An 18,879-nucleotide genomic window follows, 5' to 3' on the forward strand; every position below is an offset into this window, starting at 1 on the left:
AAAGAAAAGGACTGTGCAGCATGTTGGTCCTCCTTCCCTCCCCCTCCCCGCCCCAAATAATGCCGTTAATAATTAATCGAATGAGAGCTTGCAGCTCCTGGAAAGCTGGCACTGGGACCTCCCTCCTGAACGGAGCTGCTCAGCTGGGCTTAAAACTCTTCAATAGGAATATGAAAGCTCCATCTGTTCGACGTACCCAGCCCTCTGAAGTGACAGTGTGCCGTCCCTCCCCAGCCAGCACTGCCGTCCCCACAGCACGGGTCCTCCTGCCCCTCCTCAGCCTCTGCCCCGTCCGGCAGGGCTCCCCCCTGCACCCCCAGCTCTTCCCACGCCATGAAGCTCCTGCTGCACAGCCAGGGCTCCTTCTCCGCTGGTTCATCCAGCTCCCACATGGCACTTTTTCACAGCCAGGTCCCTTTCTCTCCTCTACTGGTGTGCGTTTCTTCATTGACCCCAAGCCAAAGCCAGACTCTGGCTCTCTTTTCCTTTCCCTGCAATTCTAGACTTTCTCTTTGCAGTGCAGTTTGCCCCTCGGCTGGGATGGCCTGCTTCTGTCCACGCTGCAAAGCCCTTCATACCTGCACACCGTGTGCCCCCATAGCACCCCTTCTCTCTTGGGAGGAGGCAGAGCTGAGCCATGCCCACCTTGGCAGCACCCCACCGTGGAGTTCGTGGGTGAGAAAGTGCTGCTTTGGGGACTGCGTGGAGGGAGAGAGCCCGGGCTGCATGCAGGGCAGTGGCAGCACGTGGGGACCGGGGGAAGGAGGGGTGGTGGGGACAGTGACCTGGGCTTGTTGGCAGCACATTCAAGGGGGTGACAAAGCAGCAAAATGGCGAGGTGGGTTTTGTCCTCCTCCTTGCCAGGCCTGGTTGTGGCAAGCCGTACCTTTTCTTCGAAGTCTTCTTGTTCTCAAGATGCCACGGGGCTGGGTGTGGAGTCGGGGGAGCCAGTGTCTCCGCACAGGGTGTGGGGAGGGGGCAAGCAGAGTAAACTCCCGGTGGCATTGTTTTCAGAGGAAGTGCTCAGTGTAAATAGAGCATGTGGGAGAGTTTGTCCTGGGCAGAGATGAAAAGTCCGTGTGACAGGCTCAGGTTATAAACGGCTTCCTCAGATTGATGCGAAATCAAAACATTTCTATTTAGATGAAGAAAATGAAGGGGGATGTTTACTTAGCCTGGAATCTTTAAACAGTGTGATGGAGACACAGGGTGATTTGGGGTGGGGAGCTCGGCCTGGGGGGAAGGAGCCTCTGCCTAGCTTTGGGGGTCCCTCCCTGCCTGGCAGTCCCGACCTTGGGCAGATACAAGGGTCCCTCACTCAGTAGCTCAATTCCTCTCCCTCTGCCTGAGGGAACAAAAAATGGATGCTCTGGGCCCCTCTTCAGTGTTTCTTTGGGAGAAGCGTTTCCCTTCTGCTTTGGAAATTGACAGGCTGAAAGAGGGGAATAGAAATATTGGTATACGTGATGTCCCTCCCATTCCGCAGACAAGGAAATAAGGCAAGGGAAAGATAAAATTATGTGTCCAGGCTTGCGGAGGGTTGGTTGCAAGGTTGGCAGGAGCAGCTGGGAGTTCTGATTTCCTGCAGCTGTATGTGCATAGGTGGGATGGAGATACCTAAGACCCCTGGTACTACGGAGCAGATTCCTTCTCAGGAAGGTCTCTGGGAGACCTTTTTATAGATCAGGGAAAAGGTACGTTTTCAGAACTTGCTTTATTTTTAACTTAAACTTTAGAAAAAGATTCTCAAAATGTGAAAGAGCAGCATTACTGCGCTCAAAAGAAATCCCAAACACAAGGAGAAGGGGCAGGAAGGATGCAGAGAGGAAAGACAGGGTCTGGGGGGCAGAACCTGGGGAGGCAGAGGGGCAAAGCCAGGGGCCAGGGTGTGTGAGATGGAAGGAGGCAGGGACAGGAATGGAAGACAAGTTGCAGGCTCCCTGGAGTTGCTGCGTACGCGGCAAGTGCAGCCTCGGGAACGTCTGTTCCTCTTTTCCTTTGAATAAATATTTATATATTCATTTGTCGGCTGGTGCACGCACTTGGCTGCTCACCTCCAGACCAGAATAATGGGACCTGCCCTCATTGCAGAAAGGGGGAGGGCAGCGGGAATTTGGGCTGCTGCGTGTCTGCCTCCCAGTTATCTCCAGCTGCGAGCGGTGCTGACCTCACCAGTTAAGCAGGGCTGGGTATCGTGAGAACGTGGACGGGGAATCACCAGCCAGCGCTGGGGAGAGTGGCGCTGGTGATTCAGTGCTGACCCAGTGCCCCTGCCCTGGGCAGGCACCACACCGCGCCGGAGGCACCGTCCTACCCACCTGCAGCCATGGAGGCTCCGCTGGCCCTTTGCCCGAGCATACAGGCGTGAGCTGTAGGTGTCCTGGCCAGACTCCAGTTGGAGCTCACAGCAGCCTCCTGAGATTCCCTCTGTGGTACCAGTTGCACATAGGATTGGCCTTCACTTTCTGCCCTAAATAGAGTGGGAATGTGATGGGAAGGGAAGGTGCCAGCACACAGAGACTTTTGCAGCTTCATGGGCGTCTGCCTGTGCCCATCTGTATGCATGAGGACTGTGTGCGTGTGTTGGGGGAATGTGTGAAAGGGAAATGCGTGGGGAAACGTACAGGAATGTATTTTGGGGAGATGGGACTTTTTAACCCGTACGTGTATGACTACATTTACAGAGCGTGCCAGCGCATACACACAGCTCTTGAAGAGCTATGATTTCTAGATGGGGAGGTATGTGTTTGGGGGCAACGTGTGCTTTTCCCTTCATGAAAGCATGATTGTACGTAGGTGTTAGTGCTGGGGGGGGTGTGAGCGCTTGGAAAGTGGAGGAGTGTATTTTGCCTCCCTTTGTGTGGGGGGCTGATATATTTGTCGGGGGGTTATTTTTCTTGCAGTCCTTGACAGGGAAGCGTGTCTGAAGCTGTCAGGAGTTTACGCTAAGCAGCCACTCTCTGGCTCTTGGACAGCAGGTCTAAAGTTTCAGTCTGTTTGTATTGGGCTGTCATGTTATGGGATTAGGGGCTGTCACGATGGCTTCTGGATGCGTTGTAGGGGGTCTGATTAATCTCATTGTGCTTCTGTGGAGCAGCACCTCTGTGCTGGTGACAGGGAGGTGTGGGCTGAGCTGCCACGAGGGACTCTTGTGCAATGGAGGAACCCATTCTCACCAGTCGAGGTCTGGAGACAGTTTCCATTCGCTCTCCGTGTGATGGGTCCCTCTTTCAGCATGGCATAAAGTCCAAGAGACCTCTAGCAATGTCCCCACAGTAACTCCACTGCCGTGGGTGTCCAGCAGGCATTTTACCAGGTGCTTTCCTGAGCCCTGGGAGACAGAGCAGGGTCTGCCTGGGCACTGCAGCTGGGGAAGAGCCAGGCTGTGTGCACGTTTCTTCCCTTGGGACCTTTAACCCTTCTTAGTCTGGGTGTCTCTCGGAGGTATCATAAATAAAGAGGGAAATGAGACAATGCAGCTGCTTTAGAATCAGGGTGTTTTTTTGCTTTTATTTGTGATTGAATCTTGTTAATTGTTGGTGCAATAATTATGCAAGTGACTCTGTGATAGGGACCATTTAGTTCAAGATTCTCTGTGACCTTGAAGTTAAGACCTTACCTTCTTCCTTTCTCCCCCCACTTTCTCTTCCCCCTCCTTTACTAGCTGTCACATATGAATAAACTACATTAAAATAACAAACCCACACTAATTAGCTGATTGTGCTGGGAAGTGTGAGAGCAGAATTTCCTGTGTGTGCGAGAGTGAGCGAGCGAGTGAGCAGGCAAAGGGGCCTGATCAACTGATACCAACCCAAGGCGATTTTCTCCCGTAGGACTGCCACACACCAGTCTGGTGCTCCAGCACACGCTTCTGTCCTCTGTACAGGTTCTTTCTGGTCCATACTGGTTCCCTTCTCTGAGACTGTGCATAAACCCCATTAAGTGAATTCCTCACTGTCGCTAGGGTTATGCTTGGGAAGCTGTTCTCCCTGCTACAGGTGCTGGGGTGCTGTTACTGACTGGTGTGGTTTTGGCAGCCCACACATCTGGGATGGAGCTGGGGACCTAAAAGCAGGTGGTGCTGCAGTCTGAAAGAGAGAGCAAGTCAGGCTTTTAACAGACTTCATACCCAGCTGAGCCAAGAGGAAAGGCTGGTCTGTACCACGCTCACATGCCCAAGATGTTTGGGGTCTTTTGAGCCCGGTTCAGTCCCAGCATGAATATGTGCCTCTCTCCTGAGGACAGTGGCATTCTTTGGTACCAGCAGGTTCAGAGCGTGCCTCTCACTAGGCTCTGCTGGCTGGGCTTCCACTCAGAGCTTAGGAAATAGATGGCAGTCCCACCTTCCAGAGGATGAAGCTGGCTATGCCTGAAGGCCCATTGGGTTGGGACCAGCCATTTGCTTTTTGGGTTCAAGTTGTCTGATCCCACTAATGCCCTTCCTTGCTTCTTTCCCCTCTCTCTTTCCAGCTGAAAGAACTATATGCACTGACGCAACCTCAGGAAAACCCACAATGGCTGCCAAGCGCAAAGGCGGCCTGAAGCTAAATGCAATCTGTGCCAAGCTGAGCCGCCAGGTCGTCTTCGACCACGGGGGAGCCGAACAGGCGCGAGCGGACAAGGGGCCGCAGCGGGAGAGCAGCAACAAGGACCTGCCTCAGCCTGGGACCAAGGAGCTGGGGACAGAGTTTTCAGATGGACTCAGCCGCGTGCAGAAGATCGAGGAGGACAAAAGGAGGGAGGTGATTGAGAAGTGGGTGAATGGGGAATACAACGAGGAACCCTTGCTGGGGCGAGCGGAGGGCAAGGAATGTAAGGGTGCCGAGAGCGCAGAGGTGCCCCCCGAAGGGGTTTACATGGTGCAGCCCAAGGGCTGCAGTGACGAGGAAGATAACGGGGACGAGGCGGACGCTCTGAGGGGCTCGCAGGATGGCAACTTCTTGGATGACAGGGATTCAGACGGGACAGCCTCAAAGGATGATGCCTACAGGTCCTCCAGTGGCGAGACAGGCTCCAAGCTGGGGGGAGGAACCACTTCAGGTAAGCCCTCTGCCTCCCTGCGTACGGCAGCTTCACAGTCACGTTTTCTGTGGGACAGACGAAGCTGTTGCATGTGTCCATGCCGGATGTGGTCTGCATCTGGCAGTCAAAGGGGAGGGTAGAAGCCCCAGTCCCCTTGCAGAGGCCTGGCACTTTGCTCCTGGGACCGTGCTGAGTTTGCCTTGGCTTCCGCCTCCCCTTCCCGAGAGGGGGGTTTGTTGGGGTGGATGTGGCTGGATGGCTCTTTCTAGACCATAGCTCCCTTGGCAGGGTAGATCTACCCCCACAGACTCCTTCACACCATTCAGATGGAGATAGCTGTGGGTTGTGCGGGTGTCCTGGTCGTGTATTTCCACATGAGGGGGGGCACGAAGCAGAGAGAGCCGGGACCCGGGGACCGGGCCGCGGGCGGTCCGTCAGGAGGCGCCAGGGAGGGGCTGCACGGGCGGGGCCGCGGCCGTCCGCACCTGAGGCGGCGGGACCCCAACCCGGCCCCGCCCCGCGCGAAGGTTCTGGAAGGAGCGGCCGCCGCGGCGGGAAGCAGGAGGTACGCAGTGGCTTTTCCCGGGGGGGACGGGCGGGCGTGAGGGGACCCCGCGGGGGGACCGAGCCGTTCCAGGGCATGGTCGGGGTGGCTGCGGAATCCGTCCGCTGCCCTCTGCTGCCTGGCGCTGCGGTAGCGAGCTGCTGTTTGTCTTTATCACATGTCCCGGCTCGGCCTACCGGTACAGATGCCCCGTCCTGGGTGTTGGATGAGAGCCCGTAGCGGCGCCGTCGTCCAATGCATAAGGCATCTCCATTCCCTTTTTGCTGCGGTGTGTTGCCCCATCCCGGCTGGAAGGGCTGAGGGGTTACTGCTTGCCATGGCATTGCCTCCCTCACAGGAGCCTGTCCTCTGGCGGGGGGTGCGCCCGGAGTTCAGGCTCGAGCTGGTGAAGCTACTGGTTCCAAACCTGAATATTCCCCACCGCTTTGGTCTGGGATGCTGACTTGTGTGCGGTTGCAAGGTGTTTTCCCCCAGGCTGTGTGTTTTCAGATAGCTTCTAGCTGATTTCTATGATTCTTTCAAAAAAGCTGAATTCAGCAAGAGATGTTGGGGAAAGCCCCTGCTGAATTTCTTTCTCACTTCTGATATCCAGGGTCTTCCCGGATTGTTTTTGGGGGGTGTTTTTTGGTATGAGTGCTCAGCCTTAGTAAAAGCTTAAGGTAAATTGAATTCTCTCCATTAGGGCAGAGGAACTCCCTCCCCCGATTTGTCACCCAGCTGGATTGGATCTGTAATTGAAAGATCTCCCCCTAATCTGCTCCACCTGCACGCACCCCTCCCCTGATCTCAGCACTTTGTGAATCCATCAAACTTTCCTCCTTTTGTGTGTGTGCATGTTTTCCTCCTCCTGTTAATAATGCAGCCGAAACTCATCTCCGTCTGTCCGTTCCCCTTCTGGAGAGGCACATTCTCTAGTCTTCACGAGTTCAGTGGCAGCGCACATAATTATGCATATAAGATATAAACAGAGCTGTTTAATTATCCTTCGCCACATCAGTGACAGAGTAATTAACAAACATTGCAAGATCAATGAGGAAAAGTGTGACCTTCAGTTTCCTTTGATAGGAAAGCCCTTGTCGTTCCCAGACACAAGGTGATTGTGCCTGGACTCCGTTTTTAGTTTGTTTTAATTCTCCCCCCCCCCCCCCCCCCCCCCCCCCGTTTGCAGCTTTTATTTGCTAAAAAAACTAAAAAGATGGGAACTTAAATGTAAAAAATATGTTACCAAACTGGGGAAAATTTAAAGGAACTGAGGTTTCTCACTGGGGTAGGAGTTCTCAGTAAAATGCCTTTGTAGGGCTGTGTTGTCAAAGGATTATGCAAAAATGTATAAGCGTTCATGGGGGACTTAAGACTCATTTATGTTTAAGGCAGGTAATGGCACACGCAGGGTCCGGTTTACATACACAGCCACATGGGATTTGACTTGCAAACAGACCTGCTGCCAGGTCTTGAGCGTCTGTTTCAAGAACCCTGTTGTAAATGTCGTTTGCAACATTTCCCTGGGAAGCATAAACTGAAACATCTCTTGCTTTGGAAAGGACAAAGTTCTTTTCCTCTTCTGTCTTTTTCTGTCAATGTTCCGGAAAATAGGTTTTAAGCTGTTCATCACCGAGTCCTCTCAGACCTGGTGTTACTGGGTGTAAGTTAAGTTTATTCCAGTGAGATCTGGAACTGCCTGTGCCTGTGTTGTGCATCTGACAGGAGTTTGAAGGTACTTTGTCCATGCTATTCAATCCTCCTGCTTTGAAGCAAGATGGGGAACATGCATGTATGGCATCCCTGTTTCTTTTTCTGAGCCACCCCTTGGAAACAAGGGACTAATGAGTCTCTGCTTAGTCTTGCCTTATGTGCCTCCCTCTCTGATACAGCTAGGAAATGCGTTCAGGAGTCGCAAAGCTGGCGTTTGTCAGGAGATGGCTGTCAGAAGCTGATCTGGACATGCAGATGTGTTTCTTCATTCATTCACGCACCCTCTGCTGCACACTGACTGACCCATACTTCTACACGCATTTATATATAGCATTTAGATTTCCCAGTGCAGTCTTTGACAGACATCCCTTTCCACAGCCTCTTACTGACACACACATAGCCAGGGAGATGTTCCTATACAGTCCCATATTCTTTACTCTGCCTGTTACTTAAGTAGTGGGCTGACGTAGTCAGCAGGAGCTTTCCCCTGTACGAGCTTTCAAAGTTCTCCTTTCTTATCTTAGCCTGTTGGCTAAGTCTCTTAGGAAATATTGGACCTGTTTTCAACAAGGGGGGCTTTCTCTTCATCATATCCTGGGAAGACTCCACTTGGGAGAACGTGCACGATGAGTGCCAGTTTCTTGCTCATTGTCCTATAGACCCCAAGTCTACATGTTTTTCCTCCCAAGCAGAATAAAGGACAGAGCCCTGGCTGGGATGTCCCATCCCCCAGTATCCAGACCTTGTACTCCATTTGGGCTGTTTTGCTTTTCCTTCCATATATAGTGTGCTGCTGCAGGCTATTTTTAGCCCCTTTTTTGCTAGCTTCGGATCCTTTGTGATACGATAGCTGCTCTGAGACATGCAGATCTCTGCTCTTTGGCAATGCCCACAAATGGAGAGCAGCGGCAAGGGGAGAGGGAGCCCTTTTATTATCACGTCGAAAAGGAGAGAAAAATGCGGTGCAGGGGAGGGGGAAGACGACCCAGGGACAACACTGCCTGTGCCTTCCAAGGCTGTGCACTTCTCATAGGGATTTGTTTTCCAGCCGCTGTCCTGCTTCACTTTTGTATGCGTGTGGGTATGGGGAGGGTTTTCTGTCGATTAGGTAATAATAACCTCTTCACTGTTGTTTGAAAGCGTATGTGAAATGAGTTGGCTGGGTCTCATACCATCTTTGTGGTGAGGCAGCTCCCTTCCATAAGGTGCCTCCACTTGAAGAGCCTCTCGTTAGGTGCCTGTGCAGATAAGTGAAGGTTGTCTTGGCTTTAGGGGATGTGTTGGTGGGCTTATGCTGGGATGAGTGAAGGTGTGCTTGCCAGGCAGTGAGCAGTGCAAACTGGCCAGGGTTTCATCTCAAATGTGGATGAGGAAAGTCTGAGCAGCACTGGCAAAGCTGTTGATCTGGGAGGGTATTGCGATCATCTGGAACCAAATTTGAGCAAAGGAAAAGCAAATGCCAGGTGTTTGGGGGGATGAGAGGCTTAAATCAGGGTAGTGGAACCTGAACTCAAGCTCAGACTTTGCAAACTCAAAAAAAGGTCTGAAAACTCCCCCTCTCCTATGGCCTTGGGTTTTGCATCTAATTGCACCAATTGAGGTCTAGCCACATGAGTACCAAAGATGCTTTCCAAGACCAGGTGTGCTGATGAGAGAAGTTTAAAAAGGAGCTGGTTTCCTACGTTTCATATTCTCCAGTGTTTTAAAAGAAAATACTAGGTTTCCTTGAATTTCTTCTATGGATTTGTGATGTCTGTGGGGCCTGAACTGAGCTGGGATTTGTAAAACTGATTTGAGATGTGGGATTGAAAAAGAGGGTCTCCCCTCTTCTTTTGTGTGCTGCAGATTAGGATAAAGAAGGAAAGGAGTTGGCTGGCTTTTAGGGCAGCTGTTAAAGGTAGTAAAAATCACACTTAATAGTTTAATTTCCTATCAGATCCTCTCTGTGGTATTCTTTCTCCCCTTGCAGTTTGGCACAAGCTGGCTAGAGTTTTTCTGTGCAGTGCTGGGAAGTCAGGGCATTGTGAAGGAGGCTAGGGGATTGTTTTACAGGTCCAAAAAGAGAGGAAAAGCAGATTTAACAGAAAGAAGGAAGTGTTAGACACAGTAGGGATTTCAGGGGTTTAATCACTTCTGTTGGGTCATAGGGTTACACTGAAATGGAGGTGGAGAAGAGAGAAAAAGAGGTAAAAAGGAGAGCTGCTTTAAAGCAAGGTGAAATTATTTATTATGTCTGTGTGTGAAAGATAAAGTTGATGGCTTTGGTAGGGTGTTGGAGGGGGCACGGGAGAGGGCCAAGTGTGGAAACACAGGTTAAATGATCCTACCTCTGAGAATACAGCCTTTCCTCGTGTTTCCCTTCTGACAAGTCTTGGTATTGGACACTGTGGGGCATGATTCCACATTTAATGTCCATTAAGATTAATACTGACCCATGAGCTTGTGGGAGGACAAAAAGCTGCAACCTGAGCCAGACACTGCAGTGGCATTGCCACCCATTCTGTAACTAACAGGGTGTTTATTCTGAAGTCAGACATCCCAAAATCCCGTGCAGGATGCTGGGTCTAAGTGCCTGGAACTGGAAAGTCATTTTGGACTAAACCAGGTCCCAGCACTTAGCAGATGTGTCTTTGTCCTTCTGTTTGCAGGCTTCGGGCACATTCTTTGCATTGTCTTTTTCACGTACCACGTACACAGGCAACCAGCGCAGCAGCACTTCTGTTGCATGAACACAGCTATACCGGGCAATATTGAAACAGGAGTGTGACCCTCACGGTCTTCCGTGTTTTAGTGCCCGTTGCAGGCAGTCTCTTCCTCAGTATAGTCCTGTGGAAACTGATTTGTGGGAGCTGATGGCTACTGAACTTTGACTTTGCTTATTGACCGAGTCTCGTGTGCATGGAAATGCTCTTGTGTATGTACGTGCCTGCGCGTATGGCATCATTGGCTGTCGGATCCCCCAAATCCTAGGGGTGTGTTTTCATGCTTTGGATCTGTTGGCCTGTTCTGTGGCTATGTCTTGGTGCCTTCCTTTTCCACTATGTTTCAAGGCAGTGTTGATTTGGTTCGAGGTGGACCCAGTTCCCAGAACCTCCATTCTGCTGCCAGTGTACCTGCTTGTGCTGGCTCCCTGTGAACAAGTGTGCTTGCCCATGAGAGTTAGGGTGAGTGATTGGAAAAGATGACTAGGGAGGTTTGAAGGACTCCTGCACACAGTAAATCTTTACTTTGCAGGAGAAAGCAAGAGGGAGAGGAGGAGGAGCGCTGTGTCAGACTGAAGCTTAAATGAGTCCAAGCTGGCACGTCAGAGCAATCTTTATTTCCTCCTTTACACTGATATTGGGTGACCTCCAGATGTGTGTTCTTCCCCTCCTGGTGGCCTGAGAAACTGCCTGAGGGAGCAGGAGAGGGAGGAAGGGAGGGAGCGACAGACCTGAGGAATGACAGCTTTTGCTCGTTCTCCCTTCCTGTGATTGTGCTCAGGTAGACTAAGCCCTTCCTGCCCTTTCCCAACTCAGGATCCAGAGAACAGGCTTTCTGCCCCTCTCTGGAGCCCACATCAGGACAACAGCTCTTCTGTCCTCAGTCCAAATCCTGATGGACAGAAGGCTGTTCCTTACCCATTTTGCACCTGTCTGGACTTTTCCCTTTCCTGGTCTAACTGGAAGCTGTTCCTGGCTGCTCAGGAGGCTGCCTGCGGGTCTCCACAGCCCTCACTGAACTGTGGCCCATTTCACATGGAGAGTAGTAGCTCTCCAGTCATTGGGATTGAGAAGGAAGGGAGCAAGTCGGGTGAAAAGAAATCTTACAAAACTGACAGGGAAGGGAAGGATTGCAACAGCTATGGGGAACTATCCTGCCTTTGTCTTGCCTTGTCTTCTCCATCTTCTCCACTCCCTTTCCGCCACTCCTCACTGCCAAGCTTCTCATGCATATAGCCTTTGCCACTCTTCCCCCACCTTAATTCATCTCCACCTCTGCTGCTTTCCTTTTTTGCTCTGCACTTTTCCATTCTGCCCTCCTCCTGCTCCACCCCATACATTGTCTTGCCCTGTCTCCCTTATCCATTTCGCATCCTGCTGTCCTGCCTGCTCTCAGCCCTGCTGTTCACTGACACACAGAGCATATCTCACATGTTTCTACCCCCCCTTACGCACTGCTGTCTATCCTCTGTGCACCTCCTTCCATATACAAACACACACAAGGACAGAACTGTACAAACCTCGGCAAATTGGCATTGGTCTCACTTCCAGTAAAATTACTTTTTCTTCATATTAGGCCAAGGCAAGAGTGCAGAGACATTTATGAAACTTTGTTTAATGTACTGAAAAGCCATCGGCTAGAACATTTAGGAAATTGATTTTCCTGGCATTGATGAACTCTTTTTATTTTACCCCAGTATTAATTACTTTTTTTTTTTAAAACAAATTAATTTAAGAGTCGTAAAACCTAACAAGTGAGCCAAACGTCAGTAGATCATGTTCCCCTCTCCCCTTACTCCCCCTCCCTGCTACTAGGGCTGGTATGGGAAGAGAAGAAAAATCAGCGCCTTGCGTGAATCTCTCACTTTGGTTCTCTGTAGGGGAAGCTTCGTCGCTGCGAGATTATGCCGCCACCACCATGAATGAGTTCCTGGGCATGTTTGGCTATGATGATCAGAACATGCGGGATGAGCTGGCCCGCAAGATCAGCTTTGACAAGCTGAATGCTGCTACCTCAGAGGCCACTGCGACTGCTGCCTCTCTCCCTGGCGAGGATGCCATGAGCAAACGAGCCCGCTTCTCCAAGTATGAGGAGTACATCCGCAAACTGAAAGCTGGAGAGCAGCTATCTTGGCCCATGCACTTGGCCAAGTCTGAGGAGTTGGGCTCCAAGCTGGGCAAAGAAACTTCCTCAGTGCTGGCACAGCCCATCCGGGTGCCAGGTCCAGATGCCTCCATGCTGACGGAGACCAAAGCCACTATCCTGCCGCTGCCCTCTCCCAGCAGTTCCCAGATGCAGGGTCTGATGTCACGGGCCTCCAAATATGACTTCTTCATTCAGAAGCTGAAGACAGGTGAGAGCATCAGGCCACAAAACGGCAACACTTACAAGAAGGCCTCCAAGTATGACCTCGAAAACGTCAAGTACTTGCACCTTTTCAAGCCTGGAGAAGGAAGTCCAGATATGGGAGGAGCCATTGCCTTCAAGACAGGCAAGGTAGGCCGGCCTTCCAAGTATGATGTGAGGAACATTCAGAAGCTTACTCCAGTAAAAGCTCCAACACCCAGCCTGGCCCCTGCTCCCCTCGCCAGTACCCCCAGCAGCACTCCTGTGGCTGGGCCAGAGCAGTCTGTCTCATTGCCATTCAACACTCCTGAGTACCTGAAATCAACCTTCTCCAAGACAGACTCCATCACAACTGGAACAGTCTCTACAGTAAAGTAAGTGTCCTCCCACTTATCTTTGTATTATTAGTGGGGGATCATACCTAAAATCTGTGGGTGGATCAGTGGGCAATTCCAGTTCGTGTGATGATAAATACTGCACTGTTCGCATGATGTTTCTTTTTGCTCTCTGTTGGAGTGTCTTCTCTTCTGTTGCACCTTACATCTCTATTTATCTTATTTGCACTATGGATGTGGCCAGCCATCAGCAGTCACAGCCATGAATCTTGAGCCTCCTAGCTCCTGGGTTCGTATGTTAAAATGAAAGATGAGGGAACGTGGTGCTGTCAGCACCCTGAGGTCAAGGTTGTAACAACTTTACCTTCTCCTTCTTCTGGTTCCCCAGGCATCCAGCTGTGTCTGTAGGAGAACCTGATTCTTGCTTCCATTTAACTCAATGGCAAAACTCTGCTGACTTACTGTTAGCAAGATGGGCTTCTTGTTTGTCCCAGAACTCAGAAGACATTTTGGTACCTAATTCCCATCAATTTTCATAGAAGTTAGGCATAGATGTACTTCTGTGGGGCCAGGCCTGTGTCTTCTCAATTTGCTTGTTCCTTACACAAATAGAGGTGATTCAATTACCCCTCAGACTGGGCGAACTCATTAGCTCAATTACCACTAATAACCTCCTATACATACATTGCTGGCAATCTCTGCAGTGATGCCATTGACTGAATGGAGATATCTGAAGGCCTTGCCAAACCTTGGATTACTTTTTAATGTGGCTTCCAGAGGTGGTAGCCATAGAAAAGCTACATATGTGTGTGAGGCTGCAAACAGAGAGAAAGGGAGGGACTTCTCTGCTTTGTTGTCATGGTTTGGATGTACTTGTTTCTCACTGTGGACCTGGGGCTGTTGTGAGCTGTGAATCCTATGGGGTCATTTGTAGTGAGTCTTGGTCCTCTGGCCTGCACTTCTCTGGCAAATGCTATCACACCCACCCTACTACTTTGCCCTCTGGTAGGTAGGAAGACTGTTTTATGTTTAGTATGTGGACCTAGGAGGGCTCAGGCTGAATCCTCACTCAGATGCTCTTTGCAGCCTCAGTCAAGTCTGCATCTCCCACTTTCCATGAGTCCCCACCTGGAAGGCAGAGCTAATGATACCTGTCTTCCATGTGAAACAGTCATTTCCCAACTGCCTGCAGACAGATTTGGGAGCTCTATGGTTAAGGTGTGTGGGAAAGGGCAGAGGACTATTAAAATTTGTGTCTGGCCCCTGCTCAGGATGATTAAAGGCTTGGAGCATCTGCCTTATGAGGAAAGGCTGAGAGCGCTGGGACTCTTTAGCCTGGAGAAGAGAAGGCTGAGGGGAGACCTTATTATGGCGTACAAGTATCTAAAGGGTGGGCTGAAGGAGGATGGAGCCAGGCTCTTTTCAATGGTTCCAAGTAACAGGACAAGGGGCAATGGGCACAAGTTAGAACACAGGAAGTTCCGTTCAAATACACGGAAACACTTCTTTACGGTGAGGGTGACAGAGCACCGGCACAGGCTGCCCAGGGAGGTCGTGGAGTCCCCTTCCCTGGAGATTTTCAAGACCCTCCTGGATGCAGTCCTGAGTAATGTGCTCTAGGCAATCCTGCTTTAGCAGGGGAGTTGGACTAGATGATCTCTAGAGGTCCCTTCCAACTCTGATAATTCTGTGATTCTGTGAACCCTGTACATGCCCCAGATGGCAGGCAGGGACTCCTATTACTGAAAAACACTGGTGTAAGCACAGTGTAGGCACAGTACCTTGTTGTGATGGGTGACTTTGCCAGGGACTCTGTGCCTAAAGAGTCTGCAGAACACTCAGCTGCCTGGAGTTCAGTGGCCATCCCAGAGCTGTGACTGGGGGGCTGTGAGCCTCTTATCTGCTTTGGTGTTGGGCTGAGATCCCAGTTTGATTTCCTTTCTCTTGCTCATTTCCTGCCACTTACAGACGTGGGTTTGCAGCACCATCGTGATCCCTCCTCTAGCCACAGGACTTCCTCAACTGGGGCATCATGGTGGGGCTGCAACAGGAATGGAGGTGATCTGGGCCTTCAACCTGGTAGTTCCCAGTGTCCTGATCATGGATTGGAGTACAGAAGGGGCTCTGGTTGCTTCTCCTTCAGGCTGCTTACTAGATACAGGCTTCCATGCTAAAATAAAGCAGCCCTTTGATTGTGCTGGTGGAGGACGTGCTAACTGTGGTATCTGTGACCTGGCTTTCCATTCACAGTCCCCGCTGGGACCAAATAACCTGGCAGGAATTACCCATTGCTTTCACACATATACCATAGCCACGGGTTTCAACTCTTAACATGTAATGCTATTAACCTACCCTGAACTAATCTACCTACTTCAAGTGAACTCCCTGTGAAAGTGTTCTTGCTTAAACCAGGCTACCGAGCTGTCATGATTAGGAGTGGAGGTTGGGTGTGGGCAGAATTGAGGAAGAAGGCCATGTACAGCCTGTCTGGGATTATGTTGGTATGCTGCTGTCTCTTAGGTAGGCTGGAGTCTGGCCCTGTACCTCTTTTTCCTCTTGCTGAACTCATTGAGGATGTAATTTTTGTCTGCTTCCTAATGATATTAAGTAACCCAGGCTATGTGACAGTTGGGTGCAGTTGGGTTGGTTTTCTCATTGATTAAAATACATTAATACCTTTGCTGCCCCACCTGTGTATTGGAGCTGGGGTATCTGTGTGAAAAAAGAGGCAATTAAAGCCCCATCTAGGGAGCTGCAGCCATGTTGCCAGGACCAAGTAGGAGTACGCTGTGCTTGCTGGCTGTAGGAAATGTGCAGTAGCTCACGGCGGGGCTGCAGTGCAGAGATTCTTCTCCCACAGTTGAGCCTAGGGCAGACATGTCTCGATGGCCTTTCCATGCACGTAAGGGCAATGTTGCAAAGTGCTTCAAGGAGGTGTTTGTTTTCATGTGGCCATCACTCGTTTGTATATGGATATTTAGGTTTTTCTGTGGAAACAGGTTTTCACGGTGGTCTTCCCAGTGTCTCCGACAAACTGAACTGAGTCCTGCAAAGAGGGAACATGCATGAGGGGTGGTAGGCGGACTGCATGGTCCCCTGGGAAAAGGTACAGGATTTGAAGGGTAAGGGGGAGGGAGGTTAAACCTATGAGTGTCTTTGCTGGGTACTCTTCTGTGGGCCTTCTCTCTTGATGTGTCAGTGGTGAGTGAGAGAAACAAGGAGCTTAGACTGTGCCCTGTTCCTGCCTGCTAACCGGCTCTGCCCTGTGTGTTTCTCATTAGGAACGGATTACCCACTGACAAACCAGCTGTCAGCGAAGACGTAAATATTTACCAGAAGTATATTGCCAGGTAGGCAAAACTCTCTACTTTCTTGGGGAGAGGGCTGGAAGTAGGAGGGTGGTGTGGTGATGGGAGAGGTGAGGTCTTGTCCATCTGGATCAAGTGTTTAAACTAGTCATTGGCACTTCCATTTCCCTCTGGCATCTGTACTTGCTCTGTTCCCCCGCTTGGGAGAGCAGTAGCTGTGAGAGGTGTACAAGCATGCCAAGAGCATGCTTGGCTCCCCAGAGCTGTTAGACTTTGTGACAAATAGTGGAAAAATGTTTCACTGCAGAAGCCCAGGATTTAAATGGGAGCACTGTCTGTTGACTGTCATTCTTTCTGTCTATTGCTGTGCCGTACCCAGCCTTTTTCCCCTTCCGTGTCCAGTGCCTGCAGGAGACAAGCAGAGAACATCTCACTGCTGAGAGTCTAGGTTGAGGAATTCACAAGTGGCTCAAGTTTAGGCAGGTCTTGGCATCAATGTGGGATATTTGTTCTACAATATTTTGCAGCTCATTTATATGAGAAACCCTCACTGAATAAGGTGCAGACCAGGGCACCTTATCACAGCTCTGGGCAAGCTTAGGTCAGGAGTGACTGATGGTGAGAGGGAACCCAAGGCTGTTGTGGTGAGACAGAGTGAGTAATGCCACGAGAGCCAGAGGGACAGAGGAGATTATTGTATGACACCTGCCTGGTTTATAGCTCACGGTGTAAAGGGTCCATCAGCCTTTGCCCCTGGCCTGTTGAATCCTCCATCTGTACTGTGAGGAAGCTCTCTATGAAAGCCCCTTGTGTACAGAAAGACACCAGTCAGGGAAGCAAGCAAACGCTTCTCTCCAGAGATAAAACTGAAGGGTTTGTTCCCACCAGCGCTTGGGCGCTTATTAACAAGAGGGGAGGGAAATGTGTACTGTGCTTTCCCAGCTTGCCAGAGTCTACAGAAAGTGTCTCTGTGGGAGGCATTCAGCTGCTAGGAAGGTGCAAGGGAAGAGCTTGGCACATCAGCAGGGGAAAAGGGTGGGATCAGTGCTCTCCGGAGCTGGAGAGTGGAACGAGAGGTGGTTTTCTTCCCTCCCTTTTTCTCAAATCCCTGATGTAGGAGAAGGGGACAGAAGGCCACATGGGAAGAGAGGACAGTTGCACCACCACGTGCAGCTCCTCAAGCAGCAATGCCTCTAGAGCATGTGGCAACTCAGTGTCTCCTGGGAGACTATGGGAATAAAGCAGGGGTTAAAGCCCATCTTTGCATGGGGCAGAAGAAGCAGCACCCTTTTATTGCTGAGATTGCAGGAATTGCAGAGGTTGCAGTGAGAGGAGATGCCACCCTTTCTGTCCCCAGTTCCCCTCTCAAGCAGAGAACTGTATAAACACTTCGCCCACATCCACTCTTCGCAGCACTCTGCAAGCCCCTTCCCCTGGGTCAGGCAGGTAACTGGGGGAGGCTTGTGAGATAGCTAAGGGACACCACATCCTGCTTAAAAAGCTCTGCAAGCCGCCCGTTGGCAGCACAGCCACTTCCCTTCAATTTACACACAATTTTAAAAACAGTTTAAAGCCTTAAAATCAAGGGGTGGGGGGAAGAGAGACACGACACTCTGTCTGTACTGCATAATTAGCTTAATGAGTTTGCCAAAGCCATTGCCAAAAGCTGCCCAGGGATAATCCATTCTCTCACACAACAAAACAAAACCTCTTACTTAGCTAGTTTGGGTTGGGTTGTTCGTTCGTGTCCCCCCCCTTCCCCCCCCCGTTTATATTTATAATTAAAAAAAAAAAAAGACCACAGAAAAATTATTATTATTATTATTAGTGCCTCAGCAGATGGTGCTTCTGGCAGCACTTGCTTAAATATTTATTTCTGTGTGGGTTTCCTCCCCCCTTGTAATTGGGGTGGGTTTTTTTTCTTCCTTCTTTCACATCATCGTTACAGGGTAATGAGTCTGTAAACACTCTCTAAGCATGCTGACTTCTTTATTTATTATTTTTATTATTATTTATTTATCTTGGTTTTTCTTTCTAACTCTTGCCAGATCAAGACTAGTTCTTTCTGGCCAAAAAAAAAGTGAACCAATTAAAGTAAGGGAAGGGGGAGGGGGTTGTTCTTGTAAAAATGAATCTGTGTGCCTGTATGGACAATTTAGGAGTTTGGATTTGCATATCAGTGTGATTAAATGGTCTGTGAGCTTGCTTGTTTTAGGTGTGTGTGTTTGTGACTGTCCGTGTGCATGGAAATTGTGGGTGCATCCATGTAAATTAAGAGGGGTGTTGATGTACTTTAGAGTGTGTGCATGTAAATGTGCGCGTGTGTATGCGTGTAAGTGTGTGGTGTGTAAGCTTTCCTGTTATGAAAAAGCTAAACAGATGCTGTGCTTTAAAAATTAATAGCTTTGAACTGTTTCAAGTGTCAGAAGAAACACGGGATAAATATAACCCTTTCGGAGCCTAACCTTACAGACTGAAAGAGCAGAATGTCCCCTTTGTACTGTGTTTGCTGTGTCCCTCCTTCCCCAGGCACACGGTTTGGTAGAACACTTGCCTCTCCCTTCCTGCGCTGTAGACACTGCACACACACACACCTTTCCGTGGCACGTGGAAAGCGGGGTAGGAGCTTGAAGTGCTAGAGTGTGTGTTTAGCTGTTGCTTTTAAAGCTGAGCCCATGAGTTACTCCTGCTAGGATGCTTCAAGTAACTCATCCCATGCAGTCAGATCTCTTCGGTGTCTGGCCCTTCTTTTACTGCATTTGGCATCTCTGGTCAATTTGCATCCTCACTTTCAATAATATTTTGGAGTGCTTTGCTTCAAAGATGTATATTTGTCAGCAAGATCTTTATCTTCTTCTTCTCTCTGCCTGTCCCGTGCTCCACAGTTTTCCAGCCCTGCACAGCCCTT

The 18,879-nt window shown here is 50.2% G+C and overlaps 1 protein-coding gene across 1 annotated transcript in view; it reads left to right on the plus strand.

The window, feature by feature from the left end:
• The window catches only part of CASZ1 (castor zinc finger 1), a gene marked incomplete at its 5' end in the record, with an annotated part of 92,280 nt that overhangs the window by 39,073 nt on the left and 34,328 nt on the right, over positions 1-18,879 (plus strand). Inside the window, 3 exons of the mRNA XM_082493599.1 lie at positions 4,471-5,040; positions 11,862-12,702; positions 15,945-16,013. Of these exons, the coding sequence (XP_082349725.1) occupies positions 4,471-5,040; positions 11,862-12,702; positions 15,945-16,013 (1,480 nt within the window). The remainder of the gene's footprint in view (positions 1-4,470; positions 5,041-11,861; positions 12,703-15,944; positions 16,014-18,879) is intronic.

This window comes from Vanellus vanellus (assembly GCF_965231255.1).
Source record: "Vanellus vanellus genome assembly, chromosome: 20".
NCBI classification, from domain to species: Eukaryota; Metazoa; Chordata; class Aves; order Charadriiformes; family Charadriidae; genus Vanellus; species Vanellus vanellus.